Source organism: Sus scrofa, chromosome 1 (assembly GCF_000003025.6).
Source record: "Sus scrofa isolate TJ Tabasco breed Duroc chromosome 1, Sscrofa11.1, whole genome shotgun sequence".
NCBI classification, from domain to species: domain Eukaryota; kingdom Metazoa; phylum Chordata; class Mammalia; order Artiodactyla; family Suidae; genus Sus; species Sus scrofa.
In genome coordinates, this window is record NC_010443.5 from 119,298,610 (window position 1) to 119,322,130 (window position 23,521).

Genomic DNA, 23,521 nt, shown 5'->3' on the forward strand with positions numbered 1-23,521 from the left:
AAGCTTTCTGCAATCAGGATTTTTATTAAAATGTTAATTACTTAAGCATTAGCTTTTTAATAATAATAATGATTTTTCTAACAAAATCACATTTACTGTTAGTTTTTAATTTATCAAACACATAATACTTACTGTGTGTTAAATCCTGTTTTATTTTTTATTTTTTTGTTTTTGCTTTTTAGGGCCACACCTATAGCATATTGAAGTTCCCAGGCTAGGGGTCGAATCAGAGCTGCATCTGCCACAGTCACAGCAATGCCAGGTCTGAGCCACATCTGTGACCTACACCTCAGTTCATGGCAATGCCAGATCCTTAACTCACTGAGCGGGTCCAGGGATCGAACCTGTATCCTCATGGATCCTAGTCAGGTGCGTTAACCAGTGAGCTACAACAGGAACTCCAGATCCTGTTTTAAATTACTTGCAAATGTTAACTCATCTAATCCTCGTAATAAGGTGACATTATCATTGTTCCCGTTTTACCGATGAGGGAACTGAGGCACAGAGACTTCATAGATAGTTTCCAAGCCAAATTAAAACCCAAGTTGTTGAACTCAGTCTGTGCTTTGAACCACTATGCAGTGGTGGTTTTTTTGTTTGTTTGTTTGTTTGTTTTGTCTTTTTAGGGCCACACCCATGGCATATGGAGGTTCCCAGGCCAGGGGTCAAACTGGAGCTGCACCTGCTGGCCTATGCCACAGCCATAGCAACGCCAGATCCAAGCTACATCTGTGACCTACACCACAGCTCACAGCAATGCTGGATCCTTAACCCACTGAGTGAGGCCAGGAACCAAACCTGCATCCTCATGGATGCTAGTCAGATTCATTTTCGCTGAGCCATGACGGGAACTCCTATGCAGCGGTGTTTTATGTGAAATTGCCTCCGCAACAGTTCTAGGCTCTCTTGCACCTTTGTGAGAGACTATGAGAGAAAATTTTGTTTTTTTGTTTTGCTTTTGTTTTTTGCTGTGTCATTGCACTAGAACCATGGCCTTAAGCACTCCATCCAGATAGAGATTAACCTCTGGATCACTGAGTACAAATTTCAGGTGTGGTCCAAAGCACTTTGAAATTATTCTTCTTAGGCATAGATACCAGAAATAGTACATTCTAGCAGGTAAACAACATTCCAGATTGCAAAGAACCATGCTGGCTATCTAAAGTTGACCATGAGGTTGATCCCAACCTCTACCCTTTGAGCCTCATCAGGAAAGGTTGGGGAGGGGAACACAGCTCACTTTTATCCTAGGGAGCCAGTTTAACTAAGTAAATATTCAGATATTCAGCAAAAAACTAAAAATATTCATGTGAATTCTTTTGGATTTCTGACTGGCACTTTTTCTGGTTTATTCTAAGAAAATACTTTTAATGTCAGTGGAATATTATGTGAACATTTTGACTCTTGTTTTTGGAATAAAATCTTTTACTTTCAATTATTTTGATAATAGAAGGACCATGTAAGTTCATTCCATTTTATCCCTCAGAAAATAATGAGTCTATAGTCGAAGTGTATCTGGAAAACATCAGTTTCCACTTATCCTCATAAGTACTGGGCACTAATACTTTATAGCTTATAGGAATGTTGTATAAAATTCTCTCACAGTGCCAGTCCCTGAGTATTAGTCAGTTAAAGATTATAAATCATTTTGATTTATGAATGGTGATGAAAACCATGGCATTCTAGTGTTACTACTCTAAATAATGTAGCTTACACAGAACATTCACAGGTTCTTATTCCCCAGGCACCTATAATCTGTTGTATTTTTATTTTGACTTAACTTTTCTGACAGGCTAGTGGATCCTTACTTTCCGGAAAGTAGCTATGCATTCTGATGAATCATTTGGAGTGACTGCTAGTCTATATAGCATTGTTGCAGTTGGAGTGGAGGTGGTGTGTGATTTACATAGCTTAAAGGGTTCCACTTCTCCCAGTCAGCAGAAACCCAACTGGTGGGTTATGAACTTTATATTTTAATTTGTCTGCACCTGATAGGAAGCAAGTGTAACCTAGATTTGTTCTCCTAGAAGTATTAATTTTAGAAGATCAAAGAGTTTTCAACAGAATTATTTTTGTAGTAATACAGTGTAGGGTTCTGTTCGTGTGTATGTGCTTTTTTTTCCCCTTAATTTTGCAGCCTCTAATCAAATCGACAACTTGAAAAGGAATTAAGCTATAAAAACTTAACAGAAGGTGTCCTAATTTGTTTTCCCACCATAAAGAAATCTTCTGGGAGTTCCCGTCATGGCTCAGTGGTTAATGAATCCGACTAGGAACCATAAGGTTGCGGGTTCGATCCCTGGCCTTGCTCAGTGGGTTAAGGATACGGTGTTGCCGTGAGCTGTGGTGTAGGTCGCAGATGCTGCTCAGATCCCGCATTGCTATTCTGGCGTAGGCCAGCAGCTACAGCTCTGATTCGACCCCTAGCCTGAGAACCTACATATGCCGTGGGAGCGGCCCAAGAAATGGCAAAAAGACAAAAGAAAAGAAAAGAAATCTTCTGTTGCCGTATCAAATATTAGGAAGCACATAAATGAATTGAAACTCCACTCACTACTGCTAAATTGCTACTCTACCAAATATCATTAAAAAAGAGTTGTAACCCCTACTTTGCATGTTGTTAATTGATGAGGGCAAGCACAATTCATCTACTGAGCTTGTGCCTCAGATCTCTCATCTAAAAAATAGAGTCATGATAGTATCTACTTTAGGGGGTTGTTATGAGGATTAAGGTTGTATCTAGCTCTTAGAACAGTGCTTCATGTCTAAAAAGCTCTTAGTGAATAATGTCATTGTTGTTACTGAGATGATTTCCCACATCTTTATGAAGCAGTTACTTGGTTTCTTCTGTTCTCTTTAACATTATTTCTTAGACATATAAATAAGTTTAGTCTTAAGCAATTCAGAGCCCTGTCATAAGCACAGACAGATCAAAAATTGAATGTCCAGGCATATCTACCTATTTATATATCTGACTATCTGTTTATCTGCCTTTCTCTCTCCAAATAAAGTTGGCATCCTCTCAGTCACTGGGGGATGAATAAATTTTTCAATAAATGATTTAAGAAAATTGGGAACCTAGCAGGGTAAGCAGGTAAATGAGATAAGAAGAGGAGGTGGTAATAACTAATCAAATATTTAGATGATATCATGTTATAAAGTAATAAGTGCTGTAAAGAAAGTAAAATAGTACAAAGCCAAAGAGATGGAGCTTGGGCAGAGGTGAGGTGCTATACTAACTGCAGTGGTCTGGAAAGGCTTCTATGAGGATATGACATTTGGGCTGTACCCTGAATAATGGGAGACACCTGTGTCAGTGGAGGAGCAGTGAGAAGTGCTGAGACCTTTGAGCTGGTTGTGTTTGTAGTCCGTAAAGATGACCAGTGTGGCTGGAGCATGGTAGGTGAGCAGGATGTGTCACATACACTTGTGCATGATTGTGTGTGTTTATTTTGAACTCTGAACATTAATGGATAGGTAGCCTGGGACCACTTTTTGGAAGGAAGTGTGGTAAAGGGTATGGATTTCATCCTATTGCTGTGGAAAGTCTGGATAGTTTTCTTATGGGGAATGCTGTGTGGCTGTATGAAGATTGTGGGGTGGGTGGAGACCAGGCTTTAGTAATCCAGGGGTGAGACTGGTCTGAGATACTGAGATTATAGTGGTGGAGATGGCTTATGGTTTGTGGATAGAGTTGATAGGTCTTATTGATGACTTGAGTATGGCAAGTGAGGAAGGGGGAGAAATTGAAGATGACTTCTGTTTTGGGCCTGAGATACTGGATGAATGAGGGTGTCACTTTCTGAGGTGAGGACTGGTGAATGATCAGGCTTCAAAAGAAAGAATCAAGAGTTCTGTCTTAGACATGTTTTGCCTGAGATGGCAATTAGAAAGTCAAGTGGACATGTCATATAGGAAGTTGTAAATGAAAGTCAACAGGCCAGAGGGAAAGTCAGAGTAGGTGATATAAATTTGGTAGTATTTAGACCTAGAGGGCATTTAAAGCAATGGAACTGGATGAGATTACTTAAGGAGAACCAGTGGGTAAAAAAAAAAAAAAAAAAAAAGAGGAAGAGAGAATAAGGCATTCCAAATTTCTAGAGACTGTCCTAAGGAAGATAGGAAAGAAGTGAAGAAAAATGGCCCACAAGGAAGCAGGAACACTGCCTGAAGGAGAAATTGTAGTGTTGTTATAACAACCAGTCATTTACCGAATAATCTCAAAGTATACCCAGGATAAATCATTTTCTTCGTTGTTATAGTTACTCTTTGACTTATAAGAAGGATTTATTTTTTTTTATGTGGAACATGTCGCTATTGTAAAGCTAAGTACTTTGTAGAGTAATTTCTAATATAACAATGTAAAGAGTATGTTTTTTTTAAAAAAAAAGAAAACTTGGAGTTCCCACTGTGGCACATCAAGATTGGCAGCATCTTGGGAGCACTGGGACACAGGTTCGATCCCTGATATGGCACAGTGGGTTAAGGATCCGGTTTGCCCTGGCTGTGGCTTAGGTCACAACTGTGTCTCAGATCTGATCCCTGGCCCAGGGACTCCATATGCTGCAGGGTGGCCAAAAAAAAAAAAAAAAGAAAGAAAACCCAATGTAGAGAATTTTAAATTTATTTGTATGAAGAGGAAGATTTATATGCATAGATCTGTGTATTTATTTTGAACTCTAAATACTGAGTAGTTTTCTGGAAGATATTGTAGCGATTTAGTTAAATTGTAGCACCCAGTGGTGAATATGATATTTCAGCCCAGCTCTATTAAATATTTCACACAGAAGAGGAAAAAACAGAGTTTATGTAATTAAGCAGTACCAATATGGAGCTAATAATTTATACGGAGATGACAGAATTGTGTAGATATATTCTAGAGTATTTGGCCTATTATCAAATAGCCTGACAAATCTGTGCTGAGTTTTCAAATAAAAATCTATTAGGATCTCTTATTTTTTCCTTCGTAATACAAGATAATGACAAAACATTTTCCTCCCCTTATAACCAGACGAGTATAGTATGTATTCTGTAAAGCAAGGGATACATTCATTTGTGTAGCAAGTAACCATTACTAGTATGACATGTATAACAATTTGTTATATACATCTAAATTACCCTTGTAATTAATATACACATTATAGCAAATGACGTTAACTGATTTTTTTTTTTTTATGAAAGAACTATCCTAAGAAAATTATTTCTTTTGAATTATGGCTGAAAACTTTCCAAATCTAAAGGAAAGTGATATCAAGATATAGGAAGCACAGAGGGCCCCAAACAAGTTGAACCTAAATATCCCCACACCAAGACATTATAATAAAAATGGCAAAAGTTAAAGAGAGGATTCTAAAGGCAGCAAGAGAAAAACTAAGCATTAATTATAAGGGAACCCCCAAAGGCTATCAGCTGATTTCTCTACTGAAACACTACATGCCAGAAGGAAGAGGCAAGATAGATTTAAAGTTCTGAAAGGAAAAAATTTGCAGCCTAGAATACTCTATCTAGCAAGAATATCATTTAAAATAGAAGAGAAAATTGGAGTTCCTGTTGTGGCTCAGTTGTTGGCGAATCTGACTGGGAACCATGAGGTTGCAGGTTCGATCCCTGGCCTTGCTCAGTGGGTTAAGGATCCTGCGTTGCTGTGGCTGTGGTGTAGGCTGGTGGCTGAAGCTCCTGTTAGACCCCTAGCCTGGGAACCTCCATATGCCACCAGTGCGACTCTAGAAAAGACAATAAAATAAAATAAAACAGAAGGGGAAATACTTTCTCTAACAAATAAAAGCTAAAACAGTACAGCAATACTAAACCCATTCTAAAAGAAATACTGAAAGGGCTTCTCTAAATAAAAAAGAAGTAAGAAGAAATAGGATGGAGGAAACCACAATTGGAAAGCAGTCACTTAAATAAGCCAGCATATAGATCTAAAAGAGCAAACAAACAAACAAACAAAAACAACCTACTGTAAAAGCGATGATAAACACAAGGAACAGCAAAAGGACAAACATGAAGATGTTAAAGTTTTGACCTAACATTTTGCTAAAAATAGTGTTTATAGTCTTTGCTCACTTTAACATGTATTTATCAAGTACCTTGGGCTTTATTGAACAATGTTAAAGTTCATGTACTCCTAAAATAGTCATCTGACAAATCAAGACAATATAAACCTAGAATCAGAACTGATTAGCCAATTCAGGCCAAACTTTTCTTTAAAGGGAAAGATTAAGAGAAAGCTGGGTAGTCAGTGAAATTTTTATACAAGTAGAATTTAAGCTAAAATTGAAAGAGAGAAGTAGAATTTAGATTAGGGAGAAAAAAAGATATTAATGATGGAGGTAAGAACAAAAGGAAAATGTATGACCAAGCTATAGAAAAAAGTAAAATTAATTAATCTTCCTAGCTAGAGCAGAGGATTCACCATACATAGAAGGGTAGATAAACTAGACCTATCTTATTTTAATCTCTTTCTTAGAATAGCTAGACCAGTACCATCTGTGGAGATGAAAAAGAGTAACTATCATTATTCAGAGAATCCTTAGAAGCCAAAATTCATAAATCTGCTATCAAGTTATACACAATGCGGTAAAATAATGCCATTGAGTCTTTCTAAAAGCAGACCCTTTGGAGAATTGGAACTTATTCCATTGTACAATCCCCACTAAGATTAACATCATTCTTCTTGAAGATAGTTCTTATGCTCTGGTTTTTGATTTGTTTTGTTTGTTTGTGAAGTCCTAATGTAATTTGTAAACTTAGTGACTATCCACATGACTTTTTTGTATATAAAATTTAAACTACTGTGAAGCAAAACCAACAACAACAAAAAAAGATGTTAAAAAAGGACTACAAAATCATAGAATATGGGGAAGGAAAGTAATAAAATATAGATTCATTTTTTTTCTTTTTTTTAAAATAATGTGTTTGAGCCTATATGATTATTAGGCTAAAACAAGCAGATACAGGAAGAAGCTAACGTACTTAAAAAACAGGGCAACCACAAATCAAACCTGAACATTACATTCACAAAATCTAAAAAGAAAAGTACTCAAGCATAAAATAAATGAAAATCATCCAACCAAAAAAGAAAGGAAGAAAGGAAAAACACAAAATCAACTGGAAAACAAGGTATAAAATGGTAATAAATGCATATCTATAAATAATTACCCTAAATGTCAGTGGACTGAATGTTCCAATCCAAAGACACAGAGTGGCAGATTGGATAAAAAAGCAAAAACCTACAATCTGGTGTCTTCAAGAGACTTGCCTTTGGGCAAAGGACACATATAGATTGAAAAGAGGGGATGGGAAAAGATGATTTCATGCCAGTGGACAAGACAGGAAAGCAGGAGTTGCAATACTCATATCAGACAAAATAGACTTTAAAATGATGGCCATAAAGAAAGACAAAGAAGGACACTATTTAATGGTTAAAGGAGCCATTCAAGAAGAGGATATTACAAAGTCAATATCTATGCCCCTAATATAGGAGCACCCAGATACCTACAACAAATACTAACAGACATAAAAGGAGAAATTGATGGGAATACAATCATAGTAGGAGACTTTAACACCCTACTCACATCAATGGACAGATCCTCTAGACAGAAAATAAATAAGGCAACAGACATCCTAAGTGACACAACAGAAAAATTAGACTTAATAGACATTTTCAGGACATTACATCCTAAAAAATCAGAATAAACATTCTTCTCAAATGCACATGGAACATTCTCAAGAATTGATCACATACTGGGGTACAAAACTAACCTCAACAAATTTAAGAGTATAGAAATTATTTCAAGTATCTTCTCTGACCACAGTGACATGAAAGTAGAAATCAACCACAGGAAAAGAAAAGAGAAAAAGTAACTACATGGAGACTACAGAACATGCTACTAAAAAACCAATGGGTCAGTGAGGAAATCAAGAAAGAAATTTAAAAGTACCTCAAGACAAATGATAATGAAGACACAACCACTCAAAATCTATAGGATGACACAAAAGCAGTGCTCAGAGGAAAGTTCATAGCCTTCCTCAAAAAAGATGAAAAATGGAGTTCCCGTCGTGGCGCAGTGGTTAATGAATCCGACTAGGAACCATGAGGTTGCGGGTTCGGTCCCTGCCCTTGCTCAGTGGGTTAACGATCCGGCGTTGCTGTGAGCTGTGGTGTAGGTTGCAGACATGGCTCAGATCCCGCGTTGCTGTGGCTCTGGCATAGGCCAGGGGCTACAGCTCCGATTCAACTCCGAGCCTGGGAACCTCCATATGCCGCGGAAGCGGCCCAAAGAAATAGCAAAAAGACAAAAAAAAAAAAAAAAAAGATGAAAAATCTCAAATTGACAACTTAACCCATCACCTAAATGAATTAGAAAAAGAAGAACAAGTGAAACTTAGAGTCAGCAGAAGAAAGGAAATCATAAAGGTCAGAGAGGAAGTCAATAAAATAGAGATTAAAAAAACAATAGAAAAAAATCAATAAAACCAAGAGCTGGTTCTCTGAAAAGGTAAACTAAACTGGCAGACCTCTCACCAGACTCACCAAGGAGAGAAAAAACCCAAATAAAATCAGAAATGAAAAAAGGAGAAATCACAACAGATTCTGCAGAAATACAAAAAACCATGAGAGAATACTATGAACAATTGTATGCCAACAAATTTGACAACCTAAAAGAAATGGATAACTCTGTAGAGACAGCCTGCCAAAACTGAATCAAGAAGTAATAGATCAACTGAAAAGACTGATCACTAGAAATGAAATTGAGTATGTCATAAAAACCACTCCCTACAAATAAAAGTCCAGGACAAGTTGGCTTCACAAGTGAATTCTACCAAACATACGAAGAGGAACTTATACTCATCCTCCTTAAACTTTTCCAAAAGGTTGAAGAAGAAGGACTACTCCCAGAGATATTCTGTGATGCCACCATCACCCTACTACCAAAACCAGGCAAAGATAACATGAAAAAAGAAAACTCTAGGCCAATATCTGATGAATACAGATGCAAGAATTCTCAACAAAATTTTAGCCAGCCGAATCCAACAACATATAAAAAAGATCATACACCACGACCAGGTGGAATTCATCCCAGGTTCACAAGAAAGGTTCAACATATGCAAATCGATCAATGTCATAAACCACATAAACAAAAGAAAAATAAAAAACCACATGATCATGTCAAGAGATGCAGAAAAAGCATTTGACAATGCATTTGACAAAGTCAACGGTTTGATCATGACTATTTCATGATCAAAACTCTTACCAAAGTGAGTATAGAGGGAACATTCCTTACCATAATAAAAGCCATTTATGACAAACTCACAGCAAATATAATACTCAATGGAGAAAAGCTGAAAGCCTTCCCACTAAAATCTGGAACAAGACAGGGATGCCCACTCTCATCACTGTTATTCAATGTAGTATTGGAAGTCCTAGCCACAGCAATCAGACAAATGAAAGAAATAAAAGGTATCCAAATTGGACAGGAATAGGTAAAACTGTCACTGTATGCAGATGATACTATATGATACTATATATAGAAAACCCTAAGGACTCAACCCCAAAACTACTTGAACTGACCAACAGAGTAGCAGGATATAAGATTAATATTAAGAAATCAATCGCATTTCTGTATACTAACAATGAAATATTAAAAAAGGAATACAGAAAAATATAATACCTATTAAAATTGCATCCAAAAGAATCAAATACCTATGAATAAACCTGACCAAGGAGGTGAAAGACTTATATGCTGAGAACTATAAAACATTCATCAAGGAAATTAAAGAAGATGTAAAGAAATGGAAAGATATTCCATGCTTCTGGGTTGGAAAAATTAATATTGTAAAAATGGCCATACTACCCAAAGCAGTCTACAGATTCAGTGCAATCTCTATCAGATTACCCATGACATTTTTCACAGAATTAGAAAAAACAATCCAAAAATTTATGTGGAACCACAAAAGACCCAGAATTGCCAAAGCAAGCAGGAGGTATAACTCTCCTAGACCTCAGACAATATCACAAAGCCATAGTCATCAAGACAGTGTGGTACTGGTACCAAAACAGACAGACAGACCAATGGAACAGAATAGAGAACCCAGAAATAAACCCAGACACCTACAGTCAATTAATCTACAAAGGAGGCAAGAATATAAAATGGGAAAAAGTCTTTTCAGCAAATGATGCTGGCAAAACTGCACAACCGCACGTAAATCAGTGAAAGTGGAACATACCTTCACAGCATGCACAAAAATAAACTCAAAATGTCTTAAAGACTTAAATGTAAGACAAGACACCATCAAACTCCTAGAAGAGAACATAGGCAAAACATTCTCTGATATCAACCTTATATATATTTTCTCAGGTCAGTCTCCCAAAGCAACAGAAATAAAAGCAAAAATAAACCAATGGGACATAATCAAACTGACAAGCTTTTGCACAGCAAAGGAAACCAAAAAGAAAACAAAAAAACAACTTACAGAATGGGAGAAAATAGTTTCAAATGATGCAGTGGACAAGGGCTTAATCTCTAAAATATACAACCAACTTATACAACTCAACAGCAAAAAAGCCAACAACCCAATTGAAAAATGGGCAAAAGACCTGAAAAGACATTTCTCCAGGAAAGATGTACAGATGGCCAACAAACACATGAAAAAATGCTCAACATCCCTGATTATTAGAGAAATGCAAATCAAAACTACCATGAGGTACCACCTCACACATGTCAGAATGGCCATCATGAATGAGTCCACAAATAAGTGCTTGGAGAGGGTGTGGAGAAAAGGGAAGCCTCCTGCACTTTTGGTGAGAGTTTTAAATTGGTACAACCACTCTGGAGATCAGTATGGAGGTTCCTTAGAAAACTATACACAGAACTACCATATGACCCAGCAATCCCACTCTTGGGCATATATCCAGACAAAACTTTCCTCAAAAAAGATGCATGCACCTGCATGTTCATTGCAGCACTCTTCACAATAGCTAAGACATGGAAACAACCTAAATGTCCATCAACAGATGACTGGTTTAAGAAGTGGTATATATATACAATGGAATACTACTCAACCATAAAAAAGAACAAAATAATGCCATTTGCAGCAACATGGATGGAACTAGAGACTCTCATACTGTGTGAACTAAGAAAGAAAAAGACAAATACCATCTGATATCACTTATATCTGGAATCTAATATAGGGCACAAATGAACCTTTCCACAGAACAGAAAATCATGGAGATGGAGAACAGACTTGTGGTTGCCAATAGGGAGGGACAGGGAGGGGGATGGACTGGGAATTTGGGGTGAATAGATGCAAACTATTGCCTTTGGAATGGATAGGCAATGAGATCCTTCTGTATAGCACTGCGAACTATATCTAGTCACTTATGATGGAGCATGATAATGTGAGAAAAATGAATTGTATACATGTATGTGTGACTGGGTCACCTCGCTGTGCAGTAGAAAATTGACAGCACTATAAATCAGCTATAATGGAAAAAATAAAAATCATTATAGAAAGAAAAAAAAGAATATTAGATTATCTTCATGTTTGAACTATGTTTTAGAAAAACATTGTACTGTGTAAGCAAGACTTCGTCATCTTTTGTATTCTATTTGCTCAGCTCCAGAAGGGACATGTTTAGAAAAATAAAGCCAAAATTGCAATCTTTAAAAAAAAAAAAAGAAAATTATTTCTTCTGCATATACTTTGAGGTATTTAGGTAAATGATTGGTTGTTAGAGTTACACTTTGACCTATAAGAAGGATTTATTTTATTTTTGTGGAACGTGTAGTTATTGTAAAGCTAAGTAAATATATCAAGATTAGTTTGAAGTCTCTTTCGTTCCATGAAATTTCTTCCGACCATATTAACTTATATTATCCACTCATTTATTAACCATCAGATCTTTTTAACAGTCTTTTTGCTAACCTGGTTGAACACAAAATTGATTATAGGAATGATATGATCAAGTTATAAATCCTTTAAACAGAAAGTTTACAGTATAAGGGCAGGTGTCTTTTTACCTGTTTTCCTATAATCAAGATTATTTCCTAAAAATTACTTTTTTTTTTTTTTTTTTTAGGGCTGCACTCGCAGCATATGGAAGTTCCAGGTTAGGGATCGAATCAGAGCTGCAGCTTCTGGCCTACACCACAGCCACAGCAACGCTGGATCCTTAACCCACTGAGGAAGACCAGGGATCAAACCCACATCCTCATGGATACTAATTGGATTCATTACCACTGAACCACCACCAGAACTCCAATTCATGTTTAAGTCTTACAACATTGTAAAACTAGTTCACAACAACTTTCCTGATGAGACTTTCAGTGACAGTCTTTAGCTGGAAGTCATCATTTGAATTGGGGGTGCATAAATGAAACATGATGACAAAACACTTTTTGGAAGTGAGGTAATAAGATGGGACTTTCAATTAGCATTTTGCTCATGAAATAATTATAATTTAAAACTAGTAAAATTTTTACAGTGGCCATTTCCTGTGGATTAAGATTTCAATCCCAGTGGAGTCGTTTTGATTTTGTTTCCCCCAAACAAGTTTGTAGAATTATTGCATTTTTCCACCTTCATTTTTGAAAACTTTATGTCACCTTTATATAGACGCCACTATTTTTGGCTTCTAACACAGATATGACCATTATTTCTGGAATATGACCTTGAAAGGGCTTATTTAGGAAGAGAATCACTATGGATTGCAAGTCATCATCATGTTTTAGTGAAGATTCCCATTTGAGTTTGTGTTTAGAGTGTAATTTCCTTTTTACTGTTTCTGATTCAGTTTAAGATGTTACCAGAATTATTTCAAGATGACGAAAAGGCCATCAGTCCAACCTCAGCCACCTCTTCAGGGCGCACGCCCCTCACCCGCACTCCTTCAAAACCTACCAAAGGCAGACCAGGCCAGATGGCTAAGGAGCACAAGAAAACGGTGGGGCACCAGGTGAGTTCAGGGAGCTACTGCTTTACTGCTTCCATTCTGGCTCAGCTGGAGCTGGGGTCCAAAGGTGAGGAAAGACTAGAGCTTTCACTGTGCGAACATGAAACACTGTCCATTCATACTTCCCCACCTAACTGTAGACCTGTGACTCTGCTTAAGCCCTTCCAAGAAAAATTTTCTCTACATTTTCATTGTTCTAGTGTATTCTTCCCTCAGAGACCACTGCTGCCTTTTTTTGTTCTCTGGTTGTTTCCTCTCTGGATTTGTACAGCTCCCTCTCCTTTCTTTGATGTTTTATGCTCTGTGGGAAGTGGGAAACCTGTCACATGTGCTCCGTGCTTGAGCAGGGGCTGTGAGCTTTGGGCTGGAGGCTGCCTGCTAGCCAGCTTGTCTTCCTATGCATGGGACCTTGTACCCAGTGCAGATAGGAGGTGGGACCTGACATGGGTCCACAAACCCTAGTCCGATCCCTTGTTCCTGAGGTTAACCCCACCCTGCTGTACTCCATTCTCTCTTCATTTCCTATACCCTTTTAAATCATCTTCTACTTTTTTCTCTGTCATAGAGCAGAATTCCCACCAGATATGATACCTTAATATCCTTAAAGCAAGTTTATATTTTTAGTCAAAATTTTGAGTGCTCAATATTTCAGAAATCTGAATATGGTGCATGTATGGAAGAGTGAACTCTAATGTAATGATGATAATGATGTGTTAGAATAGGCACATCAACTGCAACAAATGTACCCTGTGGTGGGGAAAATTGATAATGGGGGAGGCCATGGCTGTCAGGGTGGGGGAATGTGAGACATCTCTGTATCTTCTGTCCGATTTTGCTGTGAACCTAAAACCACTCTAAGAAAATAAAGTCTAAATTAAAGGGGTATAGAGGTTGGGGGTCGTGAGGAACAAGAATGTGTATTTAGTGGATAAGATATAATGGTAGGGTTTAAGCAAACTTGAACTGAAAGCCCAAGCATTCTTGTTTAGTAAATAGCAGCTCCCCTATTGAAGGCTGGTCAGATTCATAGGTAGAAAAGTCATCTCCACTAGTGTCATTAGATTTCAAGGTTTTTTACACCATCTTTGACTTTGATGAATCCTTGATACCTCTTTCTGTTCTTTTTCATGTAGTTCCGAAACTCCCTTCACCTGCTAATGGAGACCCTGAATGCCACTACCCCTCACTATGTGCGCTGTATTAAACCTAATGATTTTAAGTTCCCATTCACGTAAGTATTTCTCTGTTGAATTTAAAAGTGTCTATTTCTGGAGTTCCCGTCGTGGCTCAATGGTTAACAAATCCGACTAGGAACCATAAGGTTTTGGGTTGGATCCCTGGCCTTGCTCAGTGGGTTAGGGATCCGGCGTTGCCATGAGTTGTGGTGTAGGTTGCAGACGCGGCTCAGATCCCCGAGTTGCTGTGGCTGTGGCTGTGGCTGGTGGCTACAGCTCCAATTGGACCCCTAGCCTGGGAACCTCCATATGCCGTGGAAGCAGCCCAAGAAATGGCAAAAAAAAAAAAAAAAAAAAAAAAAAAAAAAAAAAAAAAAAAAAAAAAAGGCTAAATAAATAAATAAAAATAAAAGTGTCTATTTCTGGAGTTCCCATCATGGTTCAGCCGTAATGAACCCCACTAGCATCCATGAGAATGAGGGTTCGATCCATGGCTTCGTTCAGTGAGTTAAAGATCTGGCGTTGCCATGAGCTATGGCGTAGGTCGCAGATGCAGCTCAGATCTGGCATTGCTGTGGCTGTGGTGTAGGTGGGCAGCTGCAGCTCTAATTCGACCCCTAACCTGGGAACCTCCGTATGCTGTGGGTGCAGCACTAAAAACAAAGAAAAAAAAATAAAGTGTCTATTTCTTATAAGGATTGCCAAACCAGCAGAAGGGAAAAAATACTTAGGTAAATCTTCATGTCTTTTAGAGGGAAACTACTAGTTAATAGAATTTTTTCCAGTTTTTGTTCCTTTTTGAGAATGTGAGAACAAATTAGCAGTTGGCCTTCTGACAATTTTAAAAGTTGAGGTCAACCACACATTTCTAGTTTTACCTTCTATTTTGAATTTACTTCAGTTCAAGATCTTTTTGGTTAATTTGGGCTTCGATTAAAACCACAGTTGGCCAAGATAAGGTTGCTTTGGCAGATGCTCACAGTTACCCTGGCTACTTTTCAACTGTTGAAACCATCAGACAATGTCTATTTTTACCAAACATCTCAAATAGCATGCATGATAAGACTTTTTTCAAAATGGAAATATTTTTCTAATTTTGAAGTACTGTATGTACATTGTAAAAACAATTTTCAGGAAATATAAAATAGTATAAAAATAAATGAAAAAGCATTACCTTATACCTGAAGAAATAATAAGTATTAACTGGCATAGATCCTTTTTGATCAATTCTTCCCTGCCCTGTGTGTGCAGGTGTGTGTGTCCAGGTGTGTGTGTGTGTGTGTTTGTATGAGAGAGAGAGACATTAATAAAGGGAAGAGACTATGCTATAATTGCTCTTTTGTATCTGGTTTTTTTTTTTTGGTCTTTTTTTTTTTTTTTTTTTTGTCTTTTGTTGTTGTTGTTGTTGTTGTTGTTGCTATTTCTTGGGCCGCTCCCACGGCCTATGGAGGTTCCCAGGCTAGGGGCTGAATCGGAGCTGTAGCCACCGGCCTACGTCAGAGCCACAGCAACACGGGATCCGAGCCGCGTCTGCAACCTACACCACAGCTCACGGCAACGCCGGATCCTTAACCCACTGAGCAAGGGCAGGGACCGAACCCGCAACCTCATGGTTCCTAGTCGGGTTCGTTAACCACTGCGCCACGACGGGAACTCCTGTATCTGTTTTTAATTGAATAAATTATGAGTGTTTTCCATGTTAGTAAATGCAAATCCACAATGTCATTTTACTGGGGACATTGTATCCCATTATATAGACATACCATCATTCATTTAAATTATTCCCTACTGATAGCCATTTGCATTATTCCTATGGCTATGAGACACATCTCTTACCAAACATTTTTGTATATTTGCCTGATAATCTCCTTAGAATAATGTATTTCTGGAAGTGCAGTTTGTGAATCAGAGCTTAGGCACATTCACTAAAGGCTGTAGAAACTCCACAGTATGAGTGCTTATTCAGCCACACCCCTGCCAGTCTTGCCCTCTGGAGATTCTGCCTTAGACTGCAGGGCACCTCTCAAAGACTGTCATGTTCTCATTGCCAAGAAGCCCTTTCTGGAGGAAATGAGAAGCCTGAAGAAGCTGCCATGCCCTGGGCCACTCTCCTGGACAGCCCTAGGGCTGTTACCCTCCATCAGCCAACCTCATCTCCCATCACCAGGAGACACATGGGAAGATTGCAGTCAGAAGCCACAGATTGGTCGCTCATGACTTAACTGGGAGTAAGAGGAGTGACTATTCTGTGAGGCAGGACTTGCTACTTCCTTTATTAGTGTCAGTTTGACATTAAGGTGCCATTTATCTAGAGTGAAATACACATAAAGTATGTACAATATAAAATGTTTTTCACTGATGTGGACAGTATTAATGCTTAGTATGTGTGCACTGAGTTGAATAGCTTTTACAACACCACTAATCTTTTAGAAAAATAATTGAATGGGGCATATTTAATTTGGTTTTCTTCTTAGAGAAATCTCCAGAGCTGGCTAATCTTTATTCCAGGGGAGCTCTGAATGGTGAGCTACAGAATTATGGGAAGAGCTAGTTAGACCAAGCCATTTTATGAGCATGGCACAGTACAGAGGAATTTGGGCTTCTAAAAATATACTCAATGGTATTTCTTATGAGTTTGTGATATATATATGTATGTATATACAAACACATATACACACACATGCACACCTTTTTTTTTTTTTATGGCTGCACCTGCAGTTTTTGGAAGTTCTTGGGCCAAGGACTGAATCTGATCTTTGGCCTAGGCCAGATCTTTTATTGTTTCGGTATCATTGTTTTGTTTTGGTTTGGTTTTTCTCTTTTTAGTGCCACACTTGTGGCATATGGAAGTTCCCAGGCTAGGGGTCAAATCAGAGCTACAGCTGCTGGCCTATAGCACAGCCACAACACCACCAGATTCAAGCCACATCTGCAACTTCCACTGTAGCTATGCCATCCTAATCCACTGAATGAGGCCAAGGATCGAACCCACATTGTCATGGATACTAGTTGGGTTCTTAACCGGCTGAGCCACAATGGGATCTCCGATGATGCATCCTTTAACCCACTTCACTGGGCGAAGGATTGAACCCACACCTCTGCAGCGACCTGAGGTGCTGCAGTCAGATTCTTAACCCAACACCAATAATTTTTTAAAAAGATAACTGAATGGGGCCATGGCACAAACTCCTGTGGTATGTATTTTTACTGCTATCGGTCTCTCTCTCTCACATGGAGTTTTCCGTTTTGATCACTGCTCCAACTTTTAAATGCTTTTTTTCTTCCCTAATTAATCCATTTGTCTCTTTGTCAAAGAATTTGAACTCTAGAATGAGGAGAGTAGTTTGTGGTGATAGCTAGGCATCTTTGTGTGTGTTAACAATTTCTACTTTTACACGTAGGTTTGATGAGAAGAGGGCAGTGCAGCAGCTGAGAGCGTGCGGTGTCTTGGAAACCATCCGAATCAGCGCAGCAGGTTTCCCCTCTCGGTGGGCTTGGCATTTTCCAAATATAATATGGATCCTAATGGGGGAGGTTCCTGCTTCTTTAGATAAGCTGACATGTTTTTCTTTTTATAGGTGGACTTACCAAGAATTTTTCAGCCGCTACCGTGTCCTAATGAAGCAAAAAGATGTGCTAAGTGACAGAAAACAAACATGTAAAAATGTTTTAGAGAAACTTATACTGGTAAGGAAGACTTTCACTTACCTTTGCCTGAACAGATATTTGCCAAAGGCCTTGTTTGGAACCTTTGAATATCCAAGTACTGCTAATCCAGGATATTTGGGGGCGGGAAGGTGGAGAAGCACAGTGTCTTTACAATGGTGGGACTAGTGAGGATCGTGGTCCAGTATCAAGAAACAGGATGGTGAGGCCTGGATCTGGACTCAGGAAACATTCTTTTTAGAGTTTGGTCATGATCAATAAAAATATACTGAGTACTTACTTATAAAAGACACCAGGCCAGATGCTATGTGATTAAGAAAAAACAAGTTTTGTTGTCAGGTAACATAGGGTGTATTGGAAATTAATGCATTTTAAAGATAAGTATAATATACCTTAGTCCCTATCAAATGCTGAGTGAGTGAGACAAAAAATCAGGAGACAAAGCCCCATCTGCCATGGAGGAACAATTTCATGGAAAAGGTGTATTTTGAGTCAGGCCCTGAAGAGTGGATAATATTGTATAAAAGTGGAAGGAGATTATCTTAATATGGAGCAATGTGTGTAGAAGTAGAAAAACATAGAGTTTTGTCAGAAAATAGTAAAGTGGGAGTTTTTTGCAGTAAAAAAAATTGGTGGATGGGACAGTAGGGAATTGGTTAGGAGATGTGGGTTGGTGTTTGGAGAGTCTTGCATGCCACACTAATGTGTTCTTTAGAATGCATCAGAGTCACCTAGAGAGCTTGTGGGTTTTTTTTTTTGTTTTTTTGGTTTTTTTTTTGTCTTTTTTGTCTTTTTAGGGCCACATCTGTGGCATATGGAGGTTCCCAGGCTAGGGGTTCTAATCAGAGCTGTTGCTTCCAGCCTACACCACAGCCACAGCAATGCCAAGATCTGAGCCGCATCTGCAACCTACACCACAGCTCACAGCAACACTGGATCCTTAACCCACTGAGAGAGGCCAGGGATAGTACCTGCAACCTCATGGTTCCTAGATGGATTCGTTTCCACTGCGCCATGATGGGAACTCCAAGAGCTTGTTTAAATACAGATTGCTTTGTCCCACCCCCCAAGTACTTCTGATTCTGTAGTGGGATGGGCCCAATAATTTGCATTTCAAACAGGTTTCTAGGTGATGTTGATCCTGGTGTGAGGACTATACTTTGAGAGCCACTGATGCAGGTTATGGAGAATTTAAGATTCATGAAGAGTTTTTAAAAGAATATTTTTGCTTATTTAACACTAGGTTAGATGGATGAACTCGCTTTGAAGTAATTAGTCATAATTACTAGCTATTAACTAAATGTAATATCTCTTCTTTAGTAGTAACTTTTTTCCCCATGTCAGATGCTTAGGCCACTTTCTTGGTAACTTGTAAAAGAGCCTGGTGCATTTTGAGTTTGGCCCAAGTCCTTTGTAGGGAATGGAGAGCAGAAAGTAGGGACAGTTTCCTCCCAGCACCAGCCTCCTCGCCCAGACCACTTCAGGCTGGGCTTGGGGCCACAAAGTAGAGGAATAAAGTCTTGCTATTGGGGATAGAAGGAGAGTGGAGGTGGGGCAGGGAAACTCTTTCTAGCTCTTTCAGCTAGCTTCCTTTGTAAACTCCATTGATTTAAGCTGAAGTAGTTTTAGATATATGTGGAGATTTATGATTTTCTGTTTTCACATACAAGGTAGGAAATATTTGCTTATAATGAGAAGTATGTTTTCACTTAGAATTTCAGACCTCAGTATTGATTATTATAAATAAGTTTCACTCTTTTTGTATGGGATGGCTAATAATATGCATGCTTCTAGATAAGGTAAATCAGACTATAATGGACCAAAATAGCATGCATATATATATATATATATATGTTTGTGTTTACTGCTCAACTTTGCTTATAATCAGAAGTTAGTGATCACTACAAATGATTACATTCCTGTAAAAGGAGTTTTGAAATCTGTAGGATTTACTGATGACAAAGTCAAGAGATAACTGTTGAGAAACTTAAACTCTTAACATGAATATGCAAGATTTTTTATCTTTTAATTTTCATTTCATGTGCATTACTTCCTGCCTTTTTCTTCATACTGGTGTTTTTGTCCCTTCAGCCTTCTCATGGAACACACAGCCTGATGTAATCCTTACAGCTTGGGTCAGTCAGAGGGAGTTTCAGCATCTCCATTTCCTTGAGATATTTAAAATAAAAACAAGCAAATAATAGCTGCCTATAACCCACAACCAAGTTTTTGGCCTCAGATAATTATTCCAGGTAGAATAATTCTGGAAAATGACTCTTAAACTGTGGTTTTTCCTTTAAGTCCCTGCTATTTGCTCAACTTGCTTAGGATCAAGAAGCTAGCTCCATTAGTTAATTGTGATGTAGCCCAAGTTTTAGTCAATAGTTTCAGCCCTTTACTGATTCTGCTTTTAGACATATTTTTTCTCTTTAAAATTTCATGTATATAGTCACCATTTATATTTCTGAATATACAATTTCTTCCAAAATAGGACAAGGACAAATACCAGTTTGGGAAGACAAAGATCTTTTTCCGCGCGGGTCAGGTGGCCTATCTAGAAAAATTAAGGGCAGACAAGCTGAGGGCCGCCTGCATCCGGATCCAGAAGACCATCCGAGGGTGGCTGCTGCGGAAGAAGTACCTGCGCATGCGCAAAGCTGCCATCACGGTGCAGAGATACGTGCGGGGCCATCAGGCCCGATGGTAGGTCTCCGGGTGGTGGGTCCGTTCTGGCTCATGAGCTGCAAAGATTGGAGCCCTCATCTGATTAATTGTTCAAACTAGGATAGTTTTGAGTGGTTACCCTTCCTGAGAAGACAACACTTACTTTTTAATTACAAGGGATTAACTCATAAAATAGTAAATAGAATAAAATTTCAGTTATTCTTATGAATGGTTCAGATTCAACCTCAAAAAAATTTACAGATTACTGCCTACTCACATCCTCAGTATTGTTATTTTTTATATGTCTATATGGGCTTGAAGAAATCATTTGTAAATTGAAACAGTCATGGATATGAGTTAGTTTACATTGACTCCATTGAGGAGTTTTCCAGAGCAATTAGCTAAGTAGCTGTAGAAGAGAATTACACGTACGTTTGATTACATATGAAGATGATTTTAATTTAGAAGGCATGAATTAATGGTAAAGAACTTATGCCCAAATGGATAGATTAAGGGAAAATATCATACATTAGCAGTGGATAGATCTAAGAAAGCTGGTGGCATGGGATTATTGTGTAAACTGGTCTGCTATAAAGAGGGGACAGAGCCTGGGATGATGACCACAGTCCTAGAAAGAATAAACCTTTCTGAGCTTCACTTTCTTAGTATAAAATCAAATAGTATGAGATGTCTCACTTTTCAGGGTTAGGGGAGGCTCGAATGAGATAATGAATGCATAGATCTTTGGGGGATTATTAAATAACTATACAAATATAAGAAATATAAATATCAATTTAATATTACCGTATTAGAGTAATACAGTGGAGGTACTGCTCATGCCAAAGATATTGGTGCATTAAGTCTCTACAATGTGTTCTTCTGTTTTTCTGATCCTTGACAACATACCACTCTTTTCTCTGGACAGCTATGCTAAGTTCCTGCGCAGAACCAAAGCAGCAACCATCATTCAGAAGTACTGGCGCATGTACACAGTCCGCAGGAGGTACAAGATCAGGCGGACTGCCACAATCGTTCTTCAGTCTTATTTGCGAGGCTACTTGGCCAGAAATAGGTATCGCAAGGTGAGACATTATTTTCAATTTGTTTTATTCATTCCATTAATATTAATCAGGTTCCATGTATGTGCAAAGTATCACAGGGCTCCTGTAAAATGTAGGAGTCATATGAGGACAACCAACAGTTGAAACATATAGTATATATGTGTTTATATTAATTAATTAATTATTTTGGCTGTGCCTACGACATGAGGAATTTCCCTGGCCTGGGATCAGATCTGTGCCACAGTGCCAGTAGATCCTTGTCCTGCTGAGCCACTAGGGAAATATAGTTTTAAATGGCAAATAAGTACTGAATGTTAATATTTATTAACAAGACATGGAAAAGAAAACTTAACCTTTTTCTTTCCATTTTATATGTAATTTGGGAGAAAAGTGAGTATATTAGTTTCCTGTGACTGCTGTAAAATTACCACCAGTTTTTTCTCACAGTTCTGAAGGCCAAAATTATTATCACTGGGTCAAGGTCAAGGTGTCAATGCAGCACTCCCTTGCCTCTTCTAGTGCTTGTGGCAACTAATATTCCTTATAATGGTGGCCATATCATTCCAATCTCTGCCTCCATCATCTTTGTCTAACTTTCCTGCTCTTGTCTGTCTCTTATGAGAACACTTGTGATGAATTTAGAGCCCACCCAGATAATCCAGGATAATCTCATCTCAAGATCCTGAATGTGTCTGCAAAGACCCTCTTCCCAAATAAAGTAACATTTATAGATTCTTAGTATTGGAAGCCTCTGACTATGGTGAGCTTAGGGTAAGATGAACAGAAGATTGTTTAAGAGTGAAACAACCTTGAGATAATTTATCGTGGAAAAAAATGAAATAAAGTATGACATTAATGTGCTTAAAGTTGTATTTGCTGGAGTATGATACTCTAGAAGTTTTTGACAAATAATCTTTATGTCCAGCAGTAGCTGTAGATAGTGGATCACCAGATTAATCTTAATCATCACCTCTAACAATGTATGATCTAGCTGATGAAAGGTTTTTCTCTCTTTCATGTCAGCAAGGTTTTGAGTCTGTTTTTTAGTATGTTCCTAGTAAACCAGAAATACAGTCTAGATCTTGGAGCTCTCTGGGCATCATTGTTAGAAGGAGCATCGGTAGAGTGATTTGAGGGACATTTCTCTAATCACAGGCAGTATGTGAATTTGCCCTGGGCCCTATTCATGTATTTCTTTTACTTTCTTATTCTGAAGTAATTTTAGACCACAAAGAAAAATGGAAATCTAATGAGGCTTCGATGAGCATATTTGATAGCTGTGTTTTGACAAAAATTTGAAGATAGCTACTCCAGGTCTTTCTCTGCCTACACCTGCTTTATAGTCAGGTGTTCCCTCTTTTTGAGCATGAACTTTCAAAGGGAGGGAAAAGCCTTACTAAACTTGACCTTTTAGATACACCAAACCAGTTACTCTCCTGTTTCCTCACTGCTCTCCTCAGGAACATCTGAACTGGAGTTTGAGACCATTGTTTTAGCAGTAGCAGTCTCTGAGCAGCTCAGCTCCCACTGTGACTGGACATGGTGGGGTGGCAGGTTAGAGGCTAGCTCATGTGTAGGCTAATAGTGCTCCTTCTAGTTGTAATACCAATCCAAGCTCCCACTTCACGGGGTTTGGGGGTCTCAAAGTGAGAGCAGATGTTAACTTAATGTCTCTGACTCACCAGTGGAAATGAGATTGAGAATGGATGCTCTAATTATACTGTTAACATTTGACTGAAATTATAGAAATGGACCAATGTCTGAAGAACAGGAAAATAGGCATTGGTAGCTTTACCACAGTGTAATGCTTAAGTTTTAAAGTCTAAAGACCTTCAATTTGCCATCATTGAGTCTTACTCAGTTTGTCACTAGTCAACCAGATGAGACAAGAGGCTCCCTTGGGACTGTGATGTTCAGTGAGAGCTCAGGAAGCCTGTCTTACTGTAGCATGAAGCACAAGCACAGTGACTACACTGAGTGAGAACTGCAGGCCACCT

The 23,521-nt window shown here is 38.3% G+C and overlaps 1 protein-coding gene across 8 annotated transcripts in view; it reads left to right on the forward strand.

Moving 5' to 3' along the window:
- The window catches only part of MYO5A (myosin VA), a 232,841-nt gene that overhangs the window by 132,859 nt on the left and 76,461 nt on the right, over nucleotides 1–23,521 (forward strand). For all 8 annotated transcript variants that reach the window (XM_001926768.7, XM_005659595.3, XM_013992979.2 and 5 more), the window contains exons 15-20: nucleotides 12,800–12,961; nucleotides 14,092–14,189; nucleotides 17,535–17,621; nucleotides 17,712–17,820; nucleotides 20,291–20,502; nucleotides 21,389–21,545. In XM_001926768.7, the coding sequence (XP_001926803.5) occupies nucleotides 12,800–12,961; nucleotides 14,092–14,189; nucleotides 17,535–17,621; nucleotides 17,712–17,820; nucleotides 20,291–20,502; nucleotides 21,389–21,545 (825 nt within the window). The remainder of the gene's footprint in view (nucleotides 1–12,799; nucleotides 12,962–14,091; nucleotides 14,190–17,534; nucleotides 17,622–17,711; nucleotides 17,821–20,290; nucleotides 20,503–21,388; nucleotides 21,546–23,521) is intronic.